Source organism: Hyperoodon ampullatus, assembly GCF_949752795.1.
Source record: "Hyperoodon ampullatus genome assembly, chromosome: 13".
Classification (NCBI taxonomy): Eukaryota; Metazoa; Chordata; class Mammalia; order Artiodactyla; family Ziphiidae; genus Hyperoodon; species Hyperoodon ampullatus.
In genome coordinates, this window is record NC_136926.1 from 15,664,303 (window position 1) to 15,684,542 (window position 20,240).

Genomic DNA, 20,240 nt, shown 5'->3' on the forward strand with positions numbered 1-20,240 from the left:
CAGAAGCACCGTCTCTATAACTCTCCACCAATTGGAAGACTCGGGCCTCCCTCTGGGTTGGGCTGACCGAGTAAGGCGGGGAGAAACGGAAGGGAAAGGGGCGGAGCTTCTTCGTCCCGCCCCTTCTCACGGAGGGAGGCATGGAGTCCTGTATTAGCAGCAGGCAAGAACTGGGGAAGGACGTAAGACTTGACCAATCAGAGCTCACCATAACAGCCGAGGTAGCCAATAGGCAGCGGTGAAGGGAAAATGGGGCGGGGCCGGTGGGGTGGAAGGGGCAGTAGGCGGTGGACGGGAGAGCTGGCGCAGCTGCTGTGGTGGCAGCGGCTGAAGTGGCGGTGGCTGCGGCGGCTGCCACAGCTGCAACAGCTCCGGGCTCGTGGCTTTGGCGGCGGCGCCGGAGGACTGGGCTGCGCGGTGCGGACCCCGGCGCGCGGTCCGGGTTGCTGGGGCGGCGCATGTAAGAATTCAAGGGGTGTGAGGGTTGGCCTGATGGAGAGGGCAGGGGTCAGGGGTCAGGGGGCTCTGAGTGAGGGCATTGGAACGTGGGAGGAGGGCAGGTTGGGCCAAGAGGGCCTGCGGGGACGTCATCGCCGCTTTTCTCTCCCTCCAGCCCTGGTCGCGGAGACCCCAGCGTAGGGATCGCCCGGGGAAGCCCGGGGCGGGGAGGAGGGGCGCAAGGACGAGCACGTGGAGCAGGCGCCCGCACTCCTCTTCGTTACCCTCCTCCCTCGTCTGCTTGTCTCCCTGGCGCCCTCAGGCGACCCACCCCGCAAGAGCCTGCCTGCCCTCTTTCCCTAGGACCTGTCCCTAGGGATGACCCTTCCCTTCTGGCTCCTCAACAGAGGGAGAAGCACTGTGACCCTGGGCAAGTCCCTTCTCTCCTCTGGGCCTCACTTTTCCCTCTCTGTAAAATACGGGTTTGAATTCAGATGAGGGGACCGTCTGGGAAGAGATGAAGGGTAATGGTTAAGTGGGGAGGGTCCCTGAATTCAGACTTCCTGGGTTGAAATCTGGACTCTATCACTTCCCTGCTGTTTATTTACAAGAAGCAGGTTAAGTTAACCCTGCTAAGCCTCAGTTTCCTCGTTTGTGAAGTGAGGACATTAGCTAAGTAAGATTTCCTAACAGCAGCACTATTCACATTTTGAGCCACATATTTCTATGTTGTGGTGGGTCTCACCTGTGTATGGTAGGATGTTTCCAGGCATCCCTGGCCTCTACCTACTATTACCCCCTACCTGTGACAATCAGAAATGTCTCCATACATTGCTAATGTGTGTGTGTGGCGGGGGAATCACCTGGCTGAGAGCCACAGAACTAATGCATGCATTGCAAGCAACCAGTCGTATATTATACAGTTAAAATAAAAACCAGTAGCTATTTTGGTAACAATGATACAATTAAAAAAGCTCTTCTTGATGAGTTGAGAAAGTTAATAGACTCTCCAGCCTTCACAATAAATACGGGAGAGAATGACAAGATGTTAATAATTGTCAAAGCTGAGTGATCAACACAAGGAAGTTCATTTATGTATTCTCTCTACGTTTGAGTGTGTTTGAAAATAGCTGTGATAAAAAGTTAAGCCAAAAAGAAAAAAAAAAAACATATAATGCTTAAGACAGCCAAATGGTAACATCTCATTTGGAATTTCCTTTTCTGTCTTCCCACTACTGAGATTTAAAAGTGAAATTAATCCCCAGATCTGGAGGAAACTTAAAAAAAAAATCTCGCAGGAAGTTTACTGGGCAGACCACTACAGGCTTAGCAGCAAAGAATGATGCTCACTTTTACTGCCTAATTTTAAGAAGATATTGACGCACAGGGGCCTGCCCTGGATTGTCCTGGTGATTCGTGAAGGAAGTAAATTGATGGGTTGCCATTCAGTGGGTTAGTTTGGAGGCAAACTTGATCGAGACCAGAATACAGCAGTTTGAGGAAGGAACCTGCTGCTGTTTTCAAGTTCAAAGGTCTGCTGTTAGATCTGCTGAGTGTTTGCTTTTCTTTTGGTCCTCCTCAGCGGAAATGGGAATGTTTATAAATAGGAACTGTAACAGGCTAGTTCTGACCGTTTTGAATTGGGAGTTCAGAATGAGCGTTTTTGCTGTGTGACTCCGGACATCACTTAAAAAAATATTCTAGTCTCTTCCCCTTCCTCCCCAAATACCTAAATCTAGGAGAATAATAAGAGTGATATGGGCAAATCTAGATGACCTGGCACACTAACTCTTTATAGGTCATTGGAGCTAAGTGCTGCCTAAATACCAGGGCTGGGACATGGAGGAATTGTAGTATGCTGGCGGGGAACACAGGTCTGGAGTCAGATTGCGTAGTTCAAAGCTTGACTTTCCAGCTGTGGGTTCTTGAACAAGTAAATTACTTATCTTCTCTAAATTAAGCCTTAAGTTCCCCGCTCTGTAATGGGGGATAATAATCCTACTTATCTATTACAGAGTTTCAATCAGCTTTACTTAAAAATTGCTAGAAGAGCCCCAGCATATAGTAAGCGTTCTCTGAGTATTAACTACTATTATTTGAATGGTTGTATATGTATATATATTTTTAAGACTTTAAAACCTCTATGAAACTCACACACAAACAAGGATTAAGAAGGGTAGAGGGGGAACATATTAGCCATAATCCCAATCTGCAAACATAATTACCCTTAACTTTTCAGTATTTAATCTTTTTTTTTTTTTTTTTTAATTATTTTTATTTATTTATTTGGCTGCATTGGGTCTTCGTTGCGGTGTGTGGGCTTCTCATTGCGGTGGCTTCTCTTGTTGCAGAGCACGGGCTCTAGGCAGGCAGGCTTCGGTAGTTGTGGCTCACGGGCTCTAGAGCGCAGGCTCAGTAGTTGTGGCGTCGGGCTTAGTTGCTCTGCGGCATGTGGGATCTTCCTGGACCAGGGCTCGAACCCGTGTCCCCTGCATTGGCAGGTGGATTCTCAACCACTGCGCCACCAGGGAAGCCCCAGTATTTAATCTTACACAGAATTTTAGTGCTATTATACTGCAATACTCTTTTTTATTGAAATACAATTCACATTACTATAAGATCCATCATCTTACATCTTAAAGGGTACCATTCTTTGGTTTTTAGTATATTTGTAAGGTTATGCAACCATCACCACTATCTAATTCCAGAACATTTTCGTCAGTAGTGGTTGTATTTTGATAATTGTCCTTTTTTGTTTTTTTAATCCCCCAAACCCTAGAAGATGCCACTGATGGAGGAGTTTCTAAGAAGCACCTCTGGGCCAGTGGCTTTGAACTGGAGCTCAAAGAAGAGACTATTTAAAGCTCTGGACATCACCTCCTGAGGGCTATAGGAGAGGAGAACATGGCCGTGAGTTTAGATGACGACGTTCCCCTCATCCTGACCTTGGATGAGGGTGGCAGCACCCTGCTGGCTCCCTCCAACAGCCTGGGCCAAGAGGACCTGCCCAGCAGAAGTAAGATGGTAGGGTGGGCTGGGGGAGCGGGTGCAGCTTTTCTGTTTCAGGGGTTGAGTTGTGGGCTTGGTGCTCTGATGGTAGATGCACGTACCTGAATGCCTGACCCCACGTTTGACTCCCAAGTTCTGACACAGAAACTACTGGGAGACTAATCCTGTGGGGTCCTAATCCTGCACCCTCAATTTAGGGGTGCTTTCTGGGACTAGCCTGCCCTGCTTCCCTCAGCGCCTCCCCTCTCTTGCGCCGGTGGTACCCAGGTTTTGTTCATGGATGCTTGGTGGGGACCTCAGGCAAACCTGCTCCTTGGCTAGCTTCTCTGCCCCATTCCTTGTTAAAAAAAGAAACAGATTTCAACATTGGTCCCTGTCTGCCTGATCTTTGGCAGGAAAGTGGAGTTGACTGCTTCTCCCCACTGGCACTCAGTCCCTGTACTGCCCAGGACAGGGTGGAAGGGGGCAAGCATTTGTCGTGATCCATTGATTTGAGGGTTTGGGGTTTTGCTTTGTCTTCCTCTAAACCAAATCCCAGCAGCACAAAGTGAACCCGCGAGAGGTTGTGAGCTTTAAATTTTTTAGATTTTAAGTGTGTTTCTGGCAGAACGAGAGGCCTTAAAAACCTTTCTTGTCCCGAAGCCATTTGCTTCGTTTGCTCAGACCTTGGGTCCAAGAGAGGCTTAAAATAACTTGCCTTTTATGGAGGGTCCTAAGATGTCAGGGGCTAGTGCTTTAGGGTCTCCTTAGCAGATGGAAATTCTACCCACAAGCCATACTGTTGAGCCAGGGGTATTGCTTGGGTCCAGGGAAAGATAAGCCTGGCTCTCCCATCTCCTTTGTCCAGAGAGAACACAGTTGGCTTGCAGGGAGCTTAACAGCCTCCCCTTGGAAGTGGTGAAGGACAGCATTGTTCCCGTGGATGGGAGTGCAGTGGGAGGCCTGGCTCCCTCTAAACTGGCCTCTCTTTGCTTCAGCGTGTTCACCCATCCAGAGTGGCAGAGCTGGGTGATCGAGGAAGATTAGAAAGTAGACCAGATTTTTCCCTAAGTGCCATTCAGGACCAAGAAATCAGTGGCTGTGATTTCAGGCCCACTTCTTAAATACCCTAGAGTTGGCAAACTAAGTGTCAGGCTCTTTTTTTTTTTTTTTTTTTTTAACATCTTTACTGGAGTATAATTGCTTTACAATGGTGTGTTAGTTTCTGCTTTATGACACAGTGAATCAGCTATACATATACATATGTTCCCATATCCCCTCCCTCTTGCGTCTCCCTCCCTCCCACCCTCCCTATCCCACCCCTCTAGGTGGTCACAAACCACCGAGCTGATCTCCCTGTGCTATGCGGCTGCTTCCCACTAGCTATCTGTTTTACGTTTGGTAGTGTATATATGTCCATGCCACTCTCTCACTTTGTCACAGCTTACCCTTCCCCCTCCCCTCAGGCTCTTTCTTACCTGTTATCCTAACTAAGATCCTTTTTGCAAGGTAGACAGTATTATGCCTATTTTACGGAGGAGAAAACTGTGAGTCAGAGAGGTTAAGGAACTTGCCTGATGTCACACAGCCAAGCAAGCGGTTGAGCAAAGATTTGAACTGAGGATTGAGCCCAAAGTTCCTTCCCCTCCTCTTCTTCCCTTTTTCCTCCTCCTCCCCTCCCTCTCCTCTTCCTCCTTCACAAGCCCTCAATGAGTGTGAGTGCTGGTCCTTAGCATTTACGTATATTATTTCATCATAAACCTAATGATAATTGTTATTATCCATATTTACTGGGGAAGCAAAGCCTCAGAGAGGTTAAGTAACTTGTCCAAGGTCACACAGCTAGCAAACAGCAGTGTCTCTCTGATCTTCCCTCTAACACCACCATGTAAGGTGCTTTGGGGAAAGGGATGTAAATGAATGTGACATTGTCTCAGCTTCAGAGTAGGATACCCCCTAGTGAGGGGAGCGGTTAAGTCCATCGCCAATGAGGGAATGGACTGGAGGGAAGGTGGTTGATGTGCACAGGGTGTGGATCATTCTGGAAATAGCCAGGCTCAAGGTTCTAAATTGGACTCCTGATCATTGTTGTGGTCACACAGGGCTCGAACCCATGTCCCCTGCATTGGCAGGCAGATTCTTAATCACTACGCCACCAGGGAAGTCCCATGGTTAGCATTTTTTAGCAACAAAGTATTTTTTTTTTTTCTTTTTTTTTTTTTTTTTTTTGTGGTATGCGGGCCTCTCACTGTTGTGGCCTCTCCCGTTGCGGAGCACAGGCTCCGGATGCGCAGGCCCAGCAGCCATGGCTCACGGGCCCAGCCGCTCCGCGGCATATGGGACCCTCCCAGACCGGGACACGAACTCGTATCCCCTGCATCGGCAGGCGGACTCCCAACCACTGCGCCACCAGGGAGGCCCAGCAACAAAGTATTTTTTCATTAAGGTGTATGCATTGTTTTTTAGCATAATGCTATTGCATAATTAATAGACTACAGTATAGTGTAGACATAACTTTTATATGCACTGGGAAACCAAAAACTTCATGTGACTCACTTTATTGTGATATTCATTTGATCGCAGTGGTCTGGAACTGAACCCGCAATATCTCTGAGGTCTGCCTGTAATTTCCCCAGCTTGCCGCCCCTAGGACCTTCCTGTTCCTTACAGGATGACGGCCAAGCTCCTTAGCCAGCATATGTGTGTTCTAGTGCCTTCTTGCCTGACCAGTCCCATTTCCTGCTTTAACCCACAATTCTAGTTCTCGGAATCCCTGGTATATTCTTTTTTTTTTTTTTTTTTAATTTTTTCAGGGCTACTGATTTTTTTTTTTTTTTTTTTTTTTTTTGGCTGTGTTGGGTCTTCATCTCTGTGCGAGGGCTTTTCTCTAGTTGCGGCGAGCGGGGGCTACTCTTCGTTGCGGTGCGCGGGCTTCTTGTTGTGGAGCACAGGCTCTAGGCACGTGGGCTTCAGTAGTATGGCACGCGGGCTCAGTAGTTGTGGCGCACGGGCTTAGTTGCTCCGCAGCATGTGGGATCTTCCCGGACCAGGGCTCGAACCCGTGTCCCCTGCATTGGCAGGCAGATTCTTAACCACTGCGCCACCAGGGAAGCCCCCTGGTATATTCTTAAACCTCTCCGCCTTGCTGGTAACTGTCTGGCATGCTTTCCCCAGGCTCTTGTTTACTCATGAGCTTCAGTGCTGTCTTGACAATCCTGCTGATAATCCCATCTCTTTGAAGCCTTCACTGAACCTCCTGTTCCCGATGGGGCTAATTACTCACCCTTTTCTGCTTTGGTATCTGGTCTAGGCTTCCATTATTACGGCTACTTACTGTGCGGAAATGACTTGTTTAACCATCTGATCACCTCCGAGGCCCCAAGTGTTCATTCATCTGTGCATCACCTAGCTTGATGCCTACCGTATGCAGGCACTCAACAAGTCATGGTCCAAATAAGCCTAGTTGGGTCTCTGAGGCCTGGTAGCTCATGGGAGGGGCTGTCTGAGGGCCCAGTCAGAGGTGGACAGCAGCCCGTCCTGCCTCTGTTCACCAGCGGTTGGAGTCTCATCACTCCCAGCACAGCTGATTGTCCTGGGGGCTGCCATCATTGCCAGCCGGTTTGTGGCTGATAGAAACCCTTGAGGTGTTAAGGCGTTGGCAGTATGCAGACAGAAGGGAAGAGAAGAAAATTTTATAAAAACAAAATCCTTGAAAAATAGCATTTTTCTAAAGAAAACTAAATGCAGGGTACTTAATAATAGTCTTTAAAAAGTAAGAAAGTTTCTGTTATCATTTTTATAAATAAAACATACAAGTTCCAATTTAAAAAAACAAAAAAAGAATGTAGACAGAGGCCTTCAGCAGAATTGGCAGCTATGTGGGCACGACTGCCGCTGCGAACTCTGCCATGTGTTGGCCCCTGCAAATGGGCAGTGGCCCTCCACCTTGTACTGGGTCCCAGGTTAACTCCTGAGGATACATAAGCCAGCTCTCTGAGGGTGTGTGCCTTGATTGAGCCTGGGCCTCTGCCGTGACCCAGCAGCTGTCACTGGTGCCTTCCTCTGGCTATGTACCACACACTCCCTGTCTTAGTGTGCTCGGGCTGCCATGACAGAATTCCACAGAAGGGGGCGGGGGGGTTACTTCAGCAATGGAAATGTATTGTGTCACAGTTCTGGAGGCTGGAAGTCCAAGATCAGGGTGTCAGCAGTGTTGGTTTGTCTGAGGCCTCTCTCCTTGGCTCTTGGACAGTTGCCTTCTCACTGTGGCCTCAGTTTGTGTGTCTGTGTCCTAATCTCTTCTTATAAGGATACCAGTCCTGTTGGATTAGGGCTCACCCATATGACCTCATTTTACCTTAATTACCTCTTTAAAGGCTCTGTCTCTGAATACAGTCACATTCTGTGGCCCTGGGGGTTGGGACTTCAACATAGAAATTTTAGGGGGGGACACAATTCAGCCCATAACACTCCTGCCCTTTCCTTAGATTCGGTCCCCAGGAATCTGGCTGTGCAGCCTGTGCCCTTTGACCCTATGCTAGGGATGATCAATGCTGGGGAATTATCCCTAAAGGAAACTGGAGGGTTTGGATTTGTTTTTCCTTATATGGGAAAGGATGGATTTTATCCAGGACTCAGACATCTCTGGGCTATAAGAGTAGCTGCTGAAATGCTAATGAATGACTCACAGGCAGGGGATGTCAGGTTGATAAAGGAGGCAGGTATGAGCAAAGGTATTTAAAGCATGGAATTAGGAATAACCTTGAAAATAGTCAGCGGGGTTGGCATTTGACAGTGCAGTTTGGAGATAGCCCGCTGTCTGCACTGCGCATCAGTCAGCGGTCTGGACCATCTCTAGACCATAGAGTCTGAATATTGTGGGCAATACAAGGGATTTTCCAGGGGAATTCTCGTCACACTCAGCTTTTGCCTCCTCACTGCCTTTAAACCCAGCAGCTGCCTAAGATGGGCCTGTACTATCGGCCTTTTCTGGGTGATAAAAGGATTGTGGGCAAGGCGGTGGCTGAGGCTTGAGGAGGGCACTTTGTCTCATGTGCTACTTTGGTGCTGGTGGTCCATGGCTTTCTGGTGACAGGCCATGCAGGGATAAGGCCTAAGGGGATAGAGCAGAGGACCCCCTCCCCCTCCTTTGCCCCGATGCCTAATGTATCCTCAGGAGTTAACCTGGGACCCAGTACAAGGTGGAGGGCCACTGCCCATTTGCAGGGGCCAACACATGGCAGGCACCCTGGCTCCTTTTCCAGAGTTTTCCTGCAGCCAGAGCCAGCTGACACCTGTCTTAGCCAAGGTGGGCCAGAGCTGTTGGCCTCAGGGCAGATGTAGCCAACATGAGCTGGGATAGAGCAGTGGGGCTGTATTCCCAGGGGTGACCAACCCCAAGGTCGGTGCTCCATCACAGAAATCTGTGTCTGTTCTTTCCCTGACCAAGCTTCCCCAGCATACTTGCCAAACGATAAAGAAAGCCCAAGGACTTGGGTAGCTTTTGTCACTTGTGATACCCTGGGTGGTGGAATGGTTAAGCATTCGGGGTCTGGAGTCAAGCTGCAGGCTTCCAATCCCAGCTGAGTATGGAACTTAGCATCTCTAAGCCTCAGCCTCCTCATCTATAGGGTGGGATCATGATAGTATCTTCCAGTAGAGTTATCGCGGGGATTTAGTGAGATCGCATGTGTGATGCCCATGGTAAGTGCTCAGCCAGTCATAGGCATTATTGTCATGACCAGAGACTAGGCTTCTTCTCTGGAAGATCATAGTGCATGAGCGGGGATGCTGAACCCAGGCCAAGATCTGAATCCTTTTTTGGCCCACTCCTGGCACAGCAGGTGGTCACTGCCAAGTTGGGAAGCAAAAGCAGCATGGCAACTGGAGACCGAACAGCAGTTAGATTTTCACAGCTTCCCAGGGAGCTTGGGCTTTTGGCTCCGCCGGAGTTGGTCCCCTGGCTTTCCTAGGGCCTCGCCAAGGCAGAATGCCTGTGTCACCAGGCCGGCGGAGGCACCAATTAAAATGAGCAAGCATCTGGCCTGCTGGGTTCCAGCCTCGTAACCCACACTTGAAGCCTTTTGCTTCCTCCACCCTCTGAGTCTTCATGGGGGATCCTGTCTGTTCCCTCAGGCCCCCCGCCATGAAATGCCATCTCTCCCCTCCACACACCGAAAGCTACCGTGTCAAAATGGCAGTTGTGGCAGCTGGGCGCAGGCTGGAGTGGCTGCTGAACTGCTCTTTACCCATCGCCTTAGGGGGTCTAAGTTCCCATTTGCTCCAGGAGCACTTCATGAGGCAGAACACTCAACTTCTCAGCCTCCAAGTCAGGGAGGGAACGTGGGAGGGCTCTGATGGCCCCTGGCTGCAGTGCCCGCCCCCCGGGGCTGCCTTGCGAATCACAGCACGGTGGCCCTGGAAGGAAACCCAGAGGAGGCAGCAAGCGATCAAGCCCCCAGGAGGGACATTGGTCCCAGGACCATCCCCGTCCCACCTTCATGCTCAGGGAGTCCACAGGACTCCCCTTGCTGGGTGACTTCCCTGATTTGAACATTTCCTGACTCCCTTCTCTCCCCATCAGTCCAAACTGAGTAAGGTCATTCACAATAAAAATAATAGCTCAGGACTTCCCTGGTGGTGCAGTGGTTAAGAATCCGCCTGCCAATGCAGGGGACATGGGTTCGATCCCTGGTCCGGGAAGATTCCCACATGCCGCGGAGCAACTAAGCCCGTGCGCCACAACTACTGAGCCTGCGCTATAGAGCCCACGAGCCACAACTGCTGAAGCCTGGGCGCCTAGAGCCCGTGATCTACAATAAGAGAGCCACCGCAATGAGAAGCCCACACACCACAACCAAGAGTAACCCCTGCTCGCCACAACTAGAGAAAGCCTGCGTGCAGCAACGGAGACCCAATGCAGCCAAAATAAATAAATAAATAAAATAATAATAATGGCTTATGGGTATTGAGCCCCTATCATGTGCCAGGCAGCGTCTGAAAGCACTTTACATGTGCCGTCTCAGTCATTGGGTCCTCCCAGCAGATCTGTGCGGTCGGTTCAGCATCTGCATCTGCATCTGACGGAAGAGGAAACTGACACTCTGAGAGGTTGAAACTTACCCAGGGTCACACAGCCAGGAAGTGTCGGCTGCAGCATTGGAACCCAGGTCTTCTGATTTGGGAACTCAGGTTCTGAGCTGATGTGCTGCACACCAGGAAGTAAAGCTTTGTGAAAGAGGTAGAACTTTAGGCCAGTGTTTCTTTTCGAAAAGGAAGTTGGTTTCTATGTTATCTCTACCTTCATCTCTTTTTTTTTCAGTTAAACTTTTTATTTCCTGCAAGGCATGTTATTCTCGATTGGAGCTCCGTACCTGGAACTCCCTTTCCTGTTATAAAAACAGCCAAACTTACGGGAGTTTCATTGTACACGTGGTATCGGGTCATCACTGAGAAACTAGAAAAGATGGGCAAGTGAAAAAGCAACAGACCACAAAGGACAGCCACAACTTCACGCAGCTTTCTCCTCAGTGTACGCCCTTTTCCAGTGCACGCCCTTTTCCAGTGCACAGGCATTTGGTTAAACTTTACATCATGGTGGCTGGAACAAGACAGTTTGGGCTGAAAATGGGAATTCACAGGAGTCAAGATTTGGGAAAGGAAGGGCAAAGGAGGACCAGCCTTGGAGCAGGGCACGAGACTCAAAAGGCCAGCTGGGGTGGCCAAGGAGGGCCATCCCCCGAGGTCACGGGTTCCCAGGGCCAGGTGACCCCCTATCATCACTTGCCTGGAGGGTGTCCCTGGACAGGAGAACTGATTCAGGCCATCAGGGCTTGGGTTGCCTTTTGCACTGGTGACCCCCTTTGCTGTGTTTGCTTTTTGTTGGAGGTACTTATCTACTCATAAAAACGTATGGCTCTTTCTCTACTCAAAGCACTTGAGAGGCTATGGTTCAGCTGAAGTGACCTTGTAGGAAGTGCCTGAGCACGTGGCTGCCCTGGGCCCGGGTGGGCTGGGGACACTCTGGGGAGCGCACGTGCTGTCTGGTGGGCTGGCTGCTACTTCCGTCTGGCCATTCGTTACCAGGGAGGCTCACGGGCTGCTTGTGACTACATTTTCCAGTGTTTCCAGAGAAATCAAAACCTACGCTTTTCATCGGAAGCCTTCTGACTTTTACATATCAGCAGCCGTTTCACATTTCTCAAACAGCCAGCTGAGTAAAATCTAGTCAGCGGCTGCCACTTTACGACATAGAACCTACCTGTTCAGCCTTTGTTTTCTGTTCAGAACGAACTCCTTCGAAATAAGGAAACAGTACAGAACCAACGGACGTGCTCTCCGTGGCCTCAGAGAGGTTCTTCACCTTTGGATGCCGTTCCATGAGATTCAGAACTGGCTGGGAGAAGACTTTTCTCTGCCTCTGCGTGCTTCACCTAAAGAAAGACCGGATTTCAGGTCTTCCCTGGCGGTCCAGTGGGTTAAGACTCCGCACTTCCACCGCAGGGAGCGCGGGTTCGATCCCTGGTCGAGCCAGGCCAGGCAGGTGAGGTGGGAGGACAGAGCAGGTGGGCGCATCTCCCGGGACCCCCTTCATCTTTCTTTTCTGTTTATTCCTTGCTTCCTCTGGGTTGCAGTTCACCTGATACTCTTCTCTGTGGGAGTGCCCTTTGCTCCTTCTTTCTTATCTGCATCCAACTTTACGACTGTCTTCTCTCCTTTTTTAAAGATTTATTTTATTATTTATTTATTTATTTATGGCTGTGTTGGGTCTTAGTTGCGGCATGTGGGCTCTTCGTTGCGACACGCAGGCTCTCTTGTTGAGGCATGCAAGCTCCGTAGTTGTGGCGCGTGCGCTTAGTTGTCCTGCGGCATGTGGGATCCCAGTTCCCTGACCAGGGATCGAACCTGCGTCCCCTGCATTGGCAGGCGGATTCTTTACCACTGGACCACTAGGGAAGTCCCTCTTCTCTTTTCTTAGCTATTTGATCATGGGACTCTTTTTTTTGGCTTTGACTTTGAGATGTGTAATAAAGATTCAAGTGGGCATTAGAAGTTTAAAAATAAGTAATAGTTTAATAGCTAGTCGTCTTCTAATTCTTTTTTTTCTTGAATCGTTGTCATCTTGTCAACTGGAAAGCTAAGTAGTTTTTCAACTGGCCGGCATGGATTTCTTCAGAGCTTAGAAGTGCTGTTGCGGAGGGCACAGAAACGTAGCAGATCTAGTTATGGCTCGTGAAGGATTTATGGTCTGGTTGGCAGTAAAACAGACGAGTATATGATATGCTACTTTTGTGGCTTTTATTGTAACCGTGGAAGGATTTAGAGGAGGAGAGAGTAAGGATGGGCAGTGGAGGTGGAAGCGCTTTCCCAAGGAGGTGAAATATTGGGGCAGGAGATGGAGTCAGTCTGCTTGATTTGGGGAGGGAGCACATCAGGAAAAATCTCATTAGAGAGATTAAGCTTGATTGTGCTCAGTGTTTAAAGAGCAGATGAACAGGAGGCAGGAAGTGGAAGCTGGAAGTGAAAGACCATCTCAAGGAAAGGGGCAGAGGTGTAGAGAGTTGGAGTGGACGGGTGGGCGTGGTTGGCGCTTTGACTGGTGGGCGGGGAGGAGAGATTGGATCCAGATCTTGGGGGGGTCTCTCCGCCTCCAGGGCCGTGCTGAGGAGCGGGACTTCATCTTGAGGGTGATGCAGAAGTCCCAGAGTGCTTTAAGCAGGGGAGTGACACGGTCACATTTCAGGGGAGCGTGTGCAAGTTCACTCAGGCTGCCCTGCAAAGAGTGGTTGGAAATGGGTGGCAAGACCAGATGGCAGGGGGGTGGCCGAGGCACATGATGGGACCTTTTTTTGTTCGGCCTGAATGGTATTTTAAGCAGGTATTATGGTTGTTCACAGCGTGAGGGCTCAGCACCTGCCGTCTCACACACCCCAGCTTTGCTGCTTGCCTGGTGCCTGCAGGCATTTGAGTTTGTAGCCCTGCCAGTAAATTCCGATAGGACGGCACCGTGGCAGGAGTTGAGAGCACAAAGGACAGTGAAGGCTCAGCTGAGGGAGCAGATCAGCCTGTGGGCAGGTGGAGTTTTTTTTTTTTTTTGGCTACATGGGGTCTTCGTTGCTGCGCACGGGCTTCTTATTATGGTAGCTTCTCTTGTTGCGGAGCACGGGCTCTAGGCACGTGGGCTTCAGTAGCTGTGGCACGCAGGCTCAGTAGTTGTGGCTTGCAGGCTCTAGAGCGCAGGCTCAGTACTTGAGGTGCATGGGTTTAGCTGCTCCGTGGCATGTGGGATCTTCCTGGACCAGGGATCGAACCCATGTCCCCTGCATTGGCAGGCGGATTCTCAGCCACTGCGCCACCAGGGAAGTCCCAGGTGGAGTTGTAGGCACAGATGGGAATTGGGGATGCTGGGGACAGGACCGAATGCCTGGGCAGAGGGAAAGAGGGGGTACGAGCCTCCCCATGCAGGCCAGAGATGAGAGCGCTGGGGCAGATGGGGTCTGGGGCGTGGTTAAGAGCACACGACGAGTTTGAGTGTGTGCTGCCATTTGCTGCCTTGGGACCTTGGGCGCTTGACATAACGTCTCTTAGCTTCGGTTTCCTCATCTGTAAAAGGAAACTAATACCAATACTACCTTAGAGGGCTGTCCCAAGGTTGAACCAAGACAGCGTACCTCAAACAGGCACATTGCCTGGCTTATAGCAGAAGGAGCACTGGGTGGATGTTAGCCGTTTTCATTAGGGGAGGGGTCAGAGCAGGTAGACCTATTTTATGGAGAGCCTGGAATGCTGACAGCATTTTATTTGTTATTTTTTTCTTAAAAAAATTTTTTTTTATTTTTGGCCGTGCCACGCCACTTGTGGGATCTTAGTTCCCCTACCAGGGCTCAAACGTGGGCCCATGGCAGTGGAAGTGCCAAGTCCTAACTCCTGGACCACCAGGGAATTCCCCAGACAGTAGTTTAGAGTTGGTGGAATAACCAGAAAGTGACGTGATGAGAACGTTTCTTCCAGCTGACTTCTTTCCAGCTCCGGAGGCCGTCTCTATCCACCGTGATAGACCTTAGAGACCTGCCTTAGAGACCCTGGGGCGGGTCAGTCCTGAATAGGGATGGCATTTTGCTCTGGAGATTGGGAGGTGGGTGGAGAGGAAACTCTCCCAGCATGTCCTATAGTGGCAGGAGCCAGACCGGGCATCTTTTTTTTTTAATTAATTAATTTTATTTTTTATTTATTTTTGGCTGTGTTGGGTCTTTGTTGGTGCGCATGGGCTTTCTCTGGTTGCAGTTAGTGGGCTTCTCATTATGGTGGCTTCTCTTGTTGGGAGCACGGGCTCTAGAGCGCAGGCTCAGTAGCTGTGGCATGCGGGCTCAGTAGTTGTGGCTCGTGGGCTCTAGAGCGCAGGCTCAGCAGTTGTGGTGCACGGGCTTAGTTGCTCCACAGCATGTGGGATCTTCCCAGACCAGGGATCGAACTGGTGTCCACTGCATTGGCAGACGGATTCTTAACCACTGTGCCACCAGGGAAGTCCCAGACTGGGCATCTTTCTCTCTTTCTTTCTGTCTCTTGAAGCTCAGTGCAGTTCTTGCCTCACCCTAGGCACTCAGGAAACATCTGGACAATATTCAACCCGTCAGTCCTTTCGTGAGTTCGCCTGGCTTGGGATATATGTGTAGGAGGGTGTGTCTCAGATTAGTAACGTCAGGAGCTGAAAAGCCGAGATTGGAGTGAATATGCTCTGCTGCCAAGCTCTTAGGATCAGAAAGGAGCTATTCTCCTGATTTAAAAAGGCACGGCTTCTAACTGTATCCAGCAGATAAGTTTCTGCTTTGTTCCAGTGCACTGACACAGCCCTCTAAACAATCCATCCTGCTAGAGAGTTGATCCGGAAGTTCTCAATCTGCTCAGCCAGGAAGCGTAGATCTAACTCTCTCTATCCTCTTTCATGATAATTCCTGCATGGCTGGTATTTCCATTCAGTGGAGAAAAGGAGAGTTGAATTCTGTTCTCATAACCACCCTCCGTGGACTGAGGAATTGTCATCTTGGATTACAACTGGGGTGTTTGGATGACAAATTAAAAATGTTTTTTTTTAGATCTCTTTCCCTGTGTATTTTAGCTATAGCACAAGCAAGCGCATGATACGGTAGCAGCATCTTTTTTTTTTTTTTTTTTTAAAGGCGTGATTTAGGGGCTTTGTTTTTCCCTGGAAGACTCAATTGTTTGGGGAGTCTCCTAGGTGAACGTTTGGTGACCTCAGCCTGCACTTGGAACAACACTAGCAAATATCTCCCATGAGTGCTCTGTGGGCTCCACCCCTGCACCCTGGCCCAACAATGAATCCAGGAGCTACAAATCAGAGCATCTTTTATGCTACCTTAAAGTAGAAGTCTTCCCCAGAGCCATTCTTGCTATTCTCTCACTGGAGGCAGCAAGCACTATTACAACTGATTGCGGTTGGAAAAACTGTGTACGGTAATGTTAACATAAGCGGTTGCTCCTACGATCCCTTGTGAAGTAACAGTATTTATCCCCATTTTTCAGATGTGCAATTCGAGGGGTGGGGAAGGAAGTGACTTGCACAGGCAGACAGTGGAGCGGTGGGCCTCGTTCATCGTCAGTGTTGGTGGGCTGCTGTGTGCCCAGCACACCCCTGGGGAAGGCAGGTTTGTGGGTCCCTCTTGCTCTCGGATCGCAGACCTGCCACCTCTGTTTTTAGGCCTTGCCCAGAGGCAACATTTCTCCATCCAAGCTCTAGTGGCTCTGAAACTTTCATTAACTTCAGAGTATAGATAAGGAAACCATAAACTCAGACCCGTTCACTTGTTGAGGGTTAGGCCAAGTTCTTGGATCAAATGAAAATGAAGACCTTGAATGCCAAGTCCTCTGATCCACCTTCCCAGCCTGGCCCCCATCCACGTGGCAGTGGCCCCAGCACTTTACAGGCCATAAGAAATTCCACCTCAGTTATACCCCTGGCTGACGGGCCTTCATTCTTTCACTACCCCTCCCAGAAATCAGAACCAATAAGCAAAAGTCTTAAATGTAGAGCTGTTCATACTATCTCATTTATTTATTTATTTTTTGGCTGTGCCGCACAGCGTGCAAGATCTTATTTCCCCGACCAGGGATTGACCCCGTGCCCCCTGCATTGGGAGCACGGAGCCTTAACCGCTGGACTGCCAGTGGAAGTCCCCTATCATCTCATTTATTTAACAGTCACATAATCTCACATTTTTTTCATTTGAACCACTTTCACTACCAAACCTTCCCGTGGGCTGCCGTCTCTTGCTTCTGATTTATCCCCACTTCATATTTCTTCAACGGAAGATCTTGTCCTCTGTTTCCATGGAGGCTTCCCTAACCGCCCCTAACCGGTTAGGGTAGTGGCTGCACTTCTACACCATCCTCTGAATACACTGCACGGAGGCCCACTTGCTCCCTAGCACCTGCATGTGACAGGTTTGGTTAATGTCTCACGTACTGAGTCAGGGTTTGCTTTGTGCCTGAGTAGGTGCTATTGTTTTGGGTCCTGATGTGCCTCTTTCTGGGAGCACAAGTTTTTGCAAAGTCATGGACCACATCTTCTCTGTACACACCCAGGGCACTTAATAACAGGCTCCCATGAAGTAACATATCTGGGAGTGAGTCACTAGGTTCCCAAAACACCCAGGGTCCCAAGTGACTCTGTTTGTCACAGCTTAACCAGCCCCTGGAACCATCTGGGGTGACCAGGAGACTCATTCACGTGTGATCAGGTCAGAACTAGTCCGGGCGGGGCCTGGCCCCTGCTTGCCCTAGGAGCAGCCTACTTTGGGGATGTCTTTGGTCTCTGCTTTTGGAGTTCTCCGGGGTGCACACATCTCATAATTGCCATGTCAGCCCCGGGTGGTGTGGTCCCACCTTCCCTGACATCTGAGCTCACCCCTCCACCACCGCACCACTCGTAGGCCACCTCTCCCTCTTGTTAATCTCTCTTTTTGTTAGACTGGGATTTTATTTATTTGTTTTTTCTTATTCTTTGGGCGCTTGCTGGAAATCAGCTTGGGCAGAGTGATTGTGCTCAGCGCTGGCTAATGGCTTGGAGCCACTCCAGGCTGCCGGATGCGTCGGCTTTCACTTGTGAGTGGTCGTCGACGAGCGTGATGCCTTTTCTCTGTGACACCCCAGGGTCCCCTCTTCTTGCCGGCTCGGCTGTTCACACTTGGCTGGCCTGCCTTTTTGTTGTGAATGGCAGTTTTTACTGCGCACCCTGGAGCCTGTCTGGTCACCTCGATGGGGCTCAGACTTTCTCAGTTGCAGAGCCTGCTCAGCCTTCAGGCCAGTTGACCTGTTTGCTCTTGCTGCATGTTTTGTGCTGTTTCCTTTTGGAGCTCAGACACCGTCCCAGGGTGAGCAGGGGCTCCCAAGTCTGGAGACGGGGATAGCTTGGGAGAATCCTCAGGTTGTTAGACGTGTGTGTGACGGGCGGGTGATCATACATGCTGCTGATGTAGTGTGTTCTGACATTTCTTCAGAGTCTCTTGGTCTATAGCAAAGGATGGGGTTGAATTTCTAGTGTCATCTCTCAGCAGCTGTGCAAACTTGAAGGCGGAGCTAAGCTTCGGTTTCTCCGTGAGTTTCACTTTCTTCAGCTGTAAAACGGGAGAAGAACATCTCCATTCAGGGTTGACATAAAGATTAAACGGGAAATTCCATATAACATCTCCCAGTACCACCTCAGTAAGTGGAAACTCTAACTAATAGTAAAGTATCAGGGTTTCATTTTCAACAAAGTAGCAATGACGCCCTTTCTAGAGCCTCTGAGTAGATAATCTAAGGACTCTCTGTGTTGAGGACTTGAGCTTGCCCTTCCTTTTATTAAATTCTTCCTCTTAAGGAATGTTAGTTGGGTTTTGGATTTTCTTAGGGATCCTGTGGTGGCAAATGGGGGAACCATTTGTTAATTTCCTTGACCATCCAGGTGCACTGCAGAGACAATTCAACTGAAGTAGGCCCACCTCCTGCCCACTCTTTAGGATGGCTTTTTGGTTTCCATTGTATTTTTCTTTATTCACAATGCCTCTTTTGCGCTCTCTTCCCCACTCAACAGAAAGGGAACCGAGGAAGAGAAAGAGGAGGCTGAGCCCAGTGCCCGGCCACTGATTGCACAGGCTTTCAGGCCCTGCCGGCTCCCCTGGGAGCAGCACGCACCAGGCCAGCCTGGGTCCTGGAGAAGTGGTGTGCCCAGGCCATCAAGCTCTCTGCGGGTTGTAGACTTCCTCCTGACATGTCACTCCCCCAAGGCACCTGTGCCTCCCGGCCATCTTACCCCTTGTTGCTGCTCTTCTGAGTATAGCCACCAGCTCACAGGAGATCCAGATGCTGGGCTGTGGCCAGTGTTCATGGGAGCCGGGTCCAGTCAGTCCCCCAGGTGCTCCCAGGTAGGGGCTAGAGCAGACCTCTGAGCAGTAGCCATGTGGAGAACGAGTCTCATAGCCAGACTTGTTCCTCTGAGCACTACTTACCCGCTGACCCCCGCAGAGGCCCAGGGAGCGCCAGTGTGCAGTGAAAAACGCCTTTTGTCTCCATTTGCTGTTATACTGCTCCCATCCCCATCCCTGTGCGTTTCACAATTAGCATCTCCAGTGCTTCCAAGTGAACACAGGACAGATGTTCGCACAGGTGCTGCACTCTTCACTGGGTAAACAGAGTGGAGTTTGCATGTTTTTCTGTGTGCGTGCGTGTGTGTGTGTGTGTGTGTGAAAAGTAGGCCTTGGAGATGGATGTAGTGCTTACAAATGTTTTCTCAAAGCATCCGATGCACTTTTGCCCATGGTAGGTGCTCAATAAATACTTTGTGATGAGTTATTAGTGGGAATAAAAGCCTTTTGTTTCATTAAAAACCCAGGGGCCCGGGAGCAGGAACTACAATTCCAAGTCAAGCCTTGAAATTCACAGACTAAAGAAGATGGAAATCATTTCGAGCCTCACCAAGAAATTATCTGCCAGCATCTGGCAAACCCCTTCTTCTCTCTTTGCCTTGGCAGAGGGTGGTGGTGGGTTGTGTAGCAGTGGCAAGACATGGTTCTTCACGTGCAGGGTGGTCAGGACAATCAGACAGTGGAGGTGACCCCAGCGGCTCCTGGCAAGTTAACTGCTCTGTAAACATGAGCTCACCATGGCTCCTCCAGGGAAGGGACCTTTGCCCTTTTGCCTGTGCAGAATGTAGATGGGATTACGGTATAACCGAGAATGCCCTCCTGGCCTGCGTATATCCGATTGGCACACCTGGTCTAGCTGCTCTGCTGGTAAAACCCAGCAGCTCAAGTCCATTCTCCTTAGCATGGCTTACAGCCCACCCTCTGCTCCTGCCTCACAAAAGAGTCAGGCTGCTGGGCTCAAACCCCAGCCTGGCCCCTTTCTTGCTCTGTGACCTTGGGCAAATCACTTAGCTTCTCTGGGCCTTAGTTTCCCCTTCTGGAAACTGAAGATATTAATAGTCTCTAGTTCATGGGGCTTTTTATACTTAAAAGAATTGACAAACGTAAAGCGCTGAGTGTGAGCTGTTATTCTTGTTCTCATTCCCACACATCAGCCTTATCTCTGGCTTTAGAATTACCGAACCCTCTGCAGTTTCCCAGACATCGCCTGCTATTTGCTTCTCTGTGCTTTATGCATGACCTTCCTGTTTCTGGAATGTACCCCTCACCCCATCCCCATCCCCCTTTTGAACACCTTTTCATCCCTCATCCTTTCAAAGCCAGCACGGATATCGCCCCTGAATCCCTCTCTGCCTCTTTCCTTCAGCCCCCGTGGACGGTAGTTGTCATCACATC

The 20,240-nt window shown here is 49.9% G+C and overlaps 1 protein-coding gene across 1 annotated transcript in view; it reads left to right on the top strand.

The window, feature by feature from the left end:
- Positions 1-300: 300 nt before the first annotated feature.
- Positions 301-20,240, top strand: part of TPCN1 (two pore segment channel 1) — a gene marked incomplete at its 3' end in the record, with an annotated part of 61,954 nt that continues 42,014 nt past the window's right edge. Inside the window, exons 1-2 of the mRNA XM_079717845.1 lie at positions 301-460; positions 3,221-3,454. Of these exons, the coding sequence (XP_079573971.1) occupies positions 3,343-3,454 (112 nt within the window). The 5' untranslated portion in view covers positions 301-460; positions 3,221-3,342. The remainder of the gene's footprint in view (positions 461-3,220; positions 3,455-20,240) is intronic.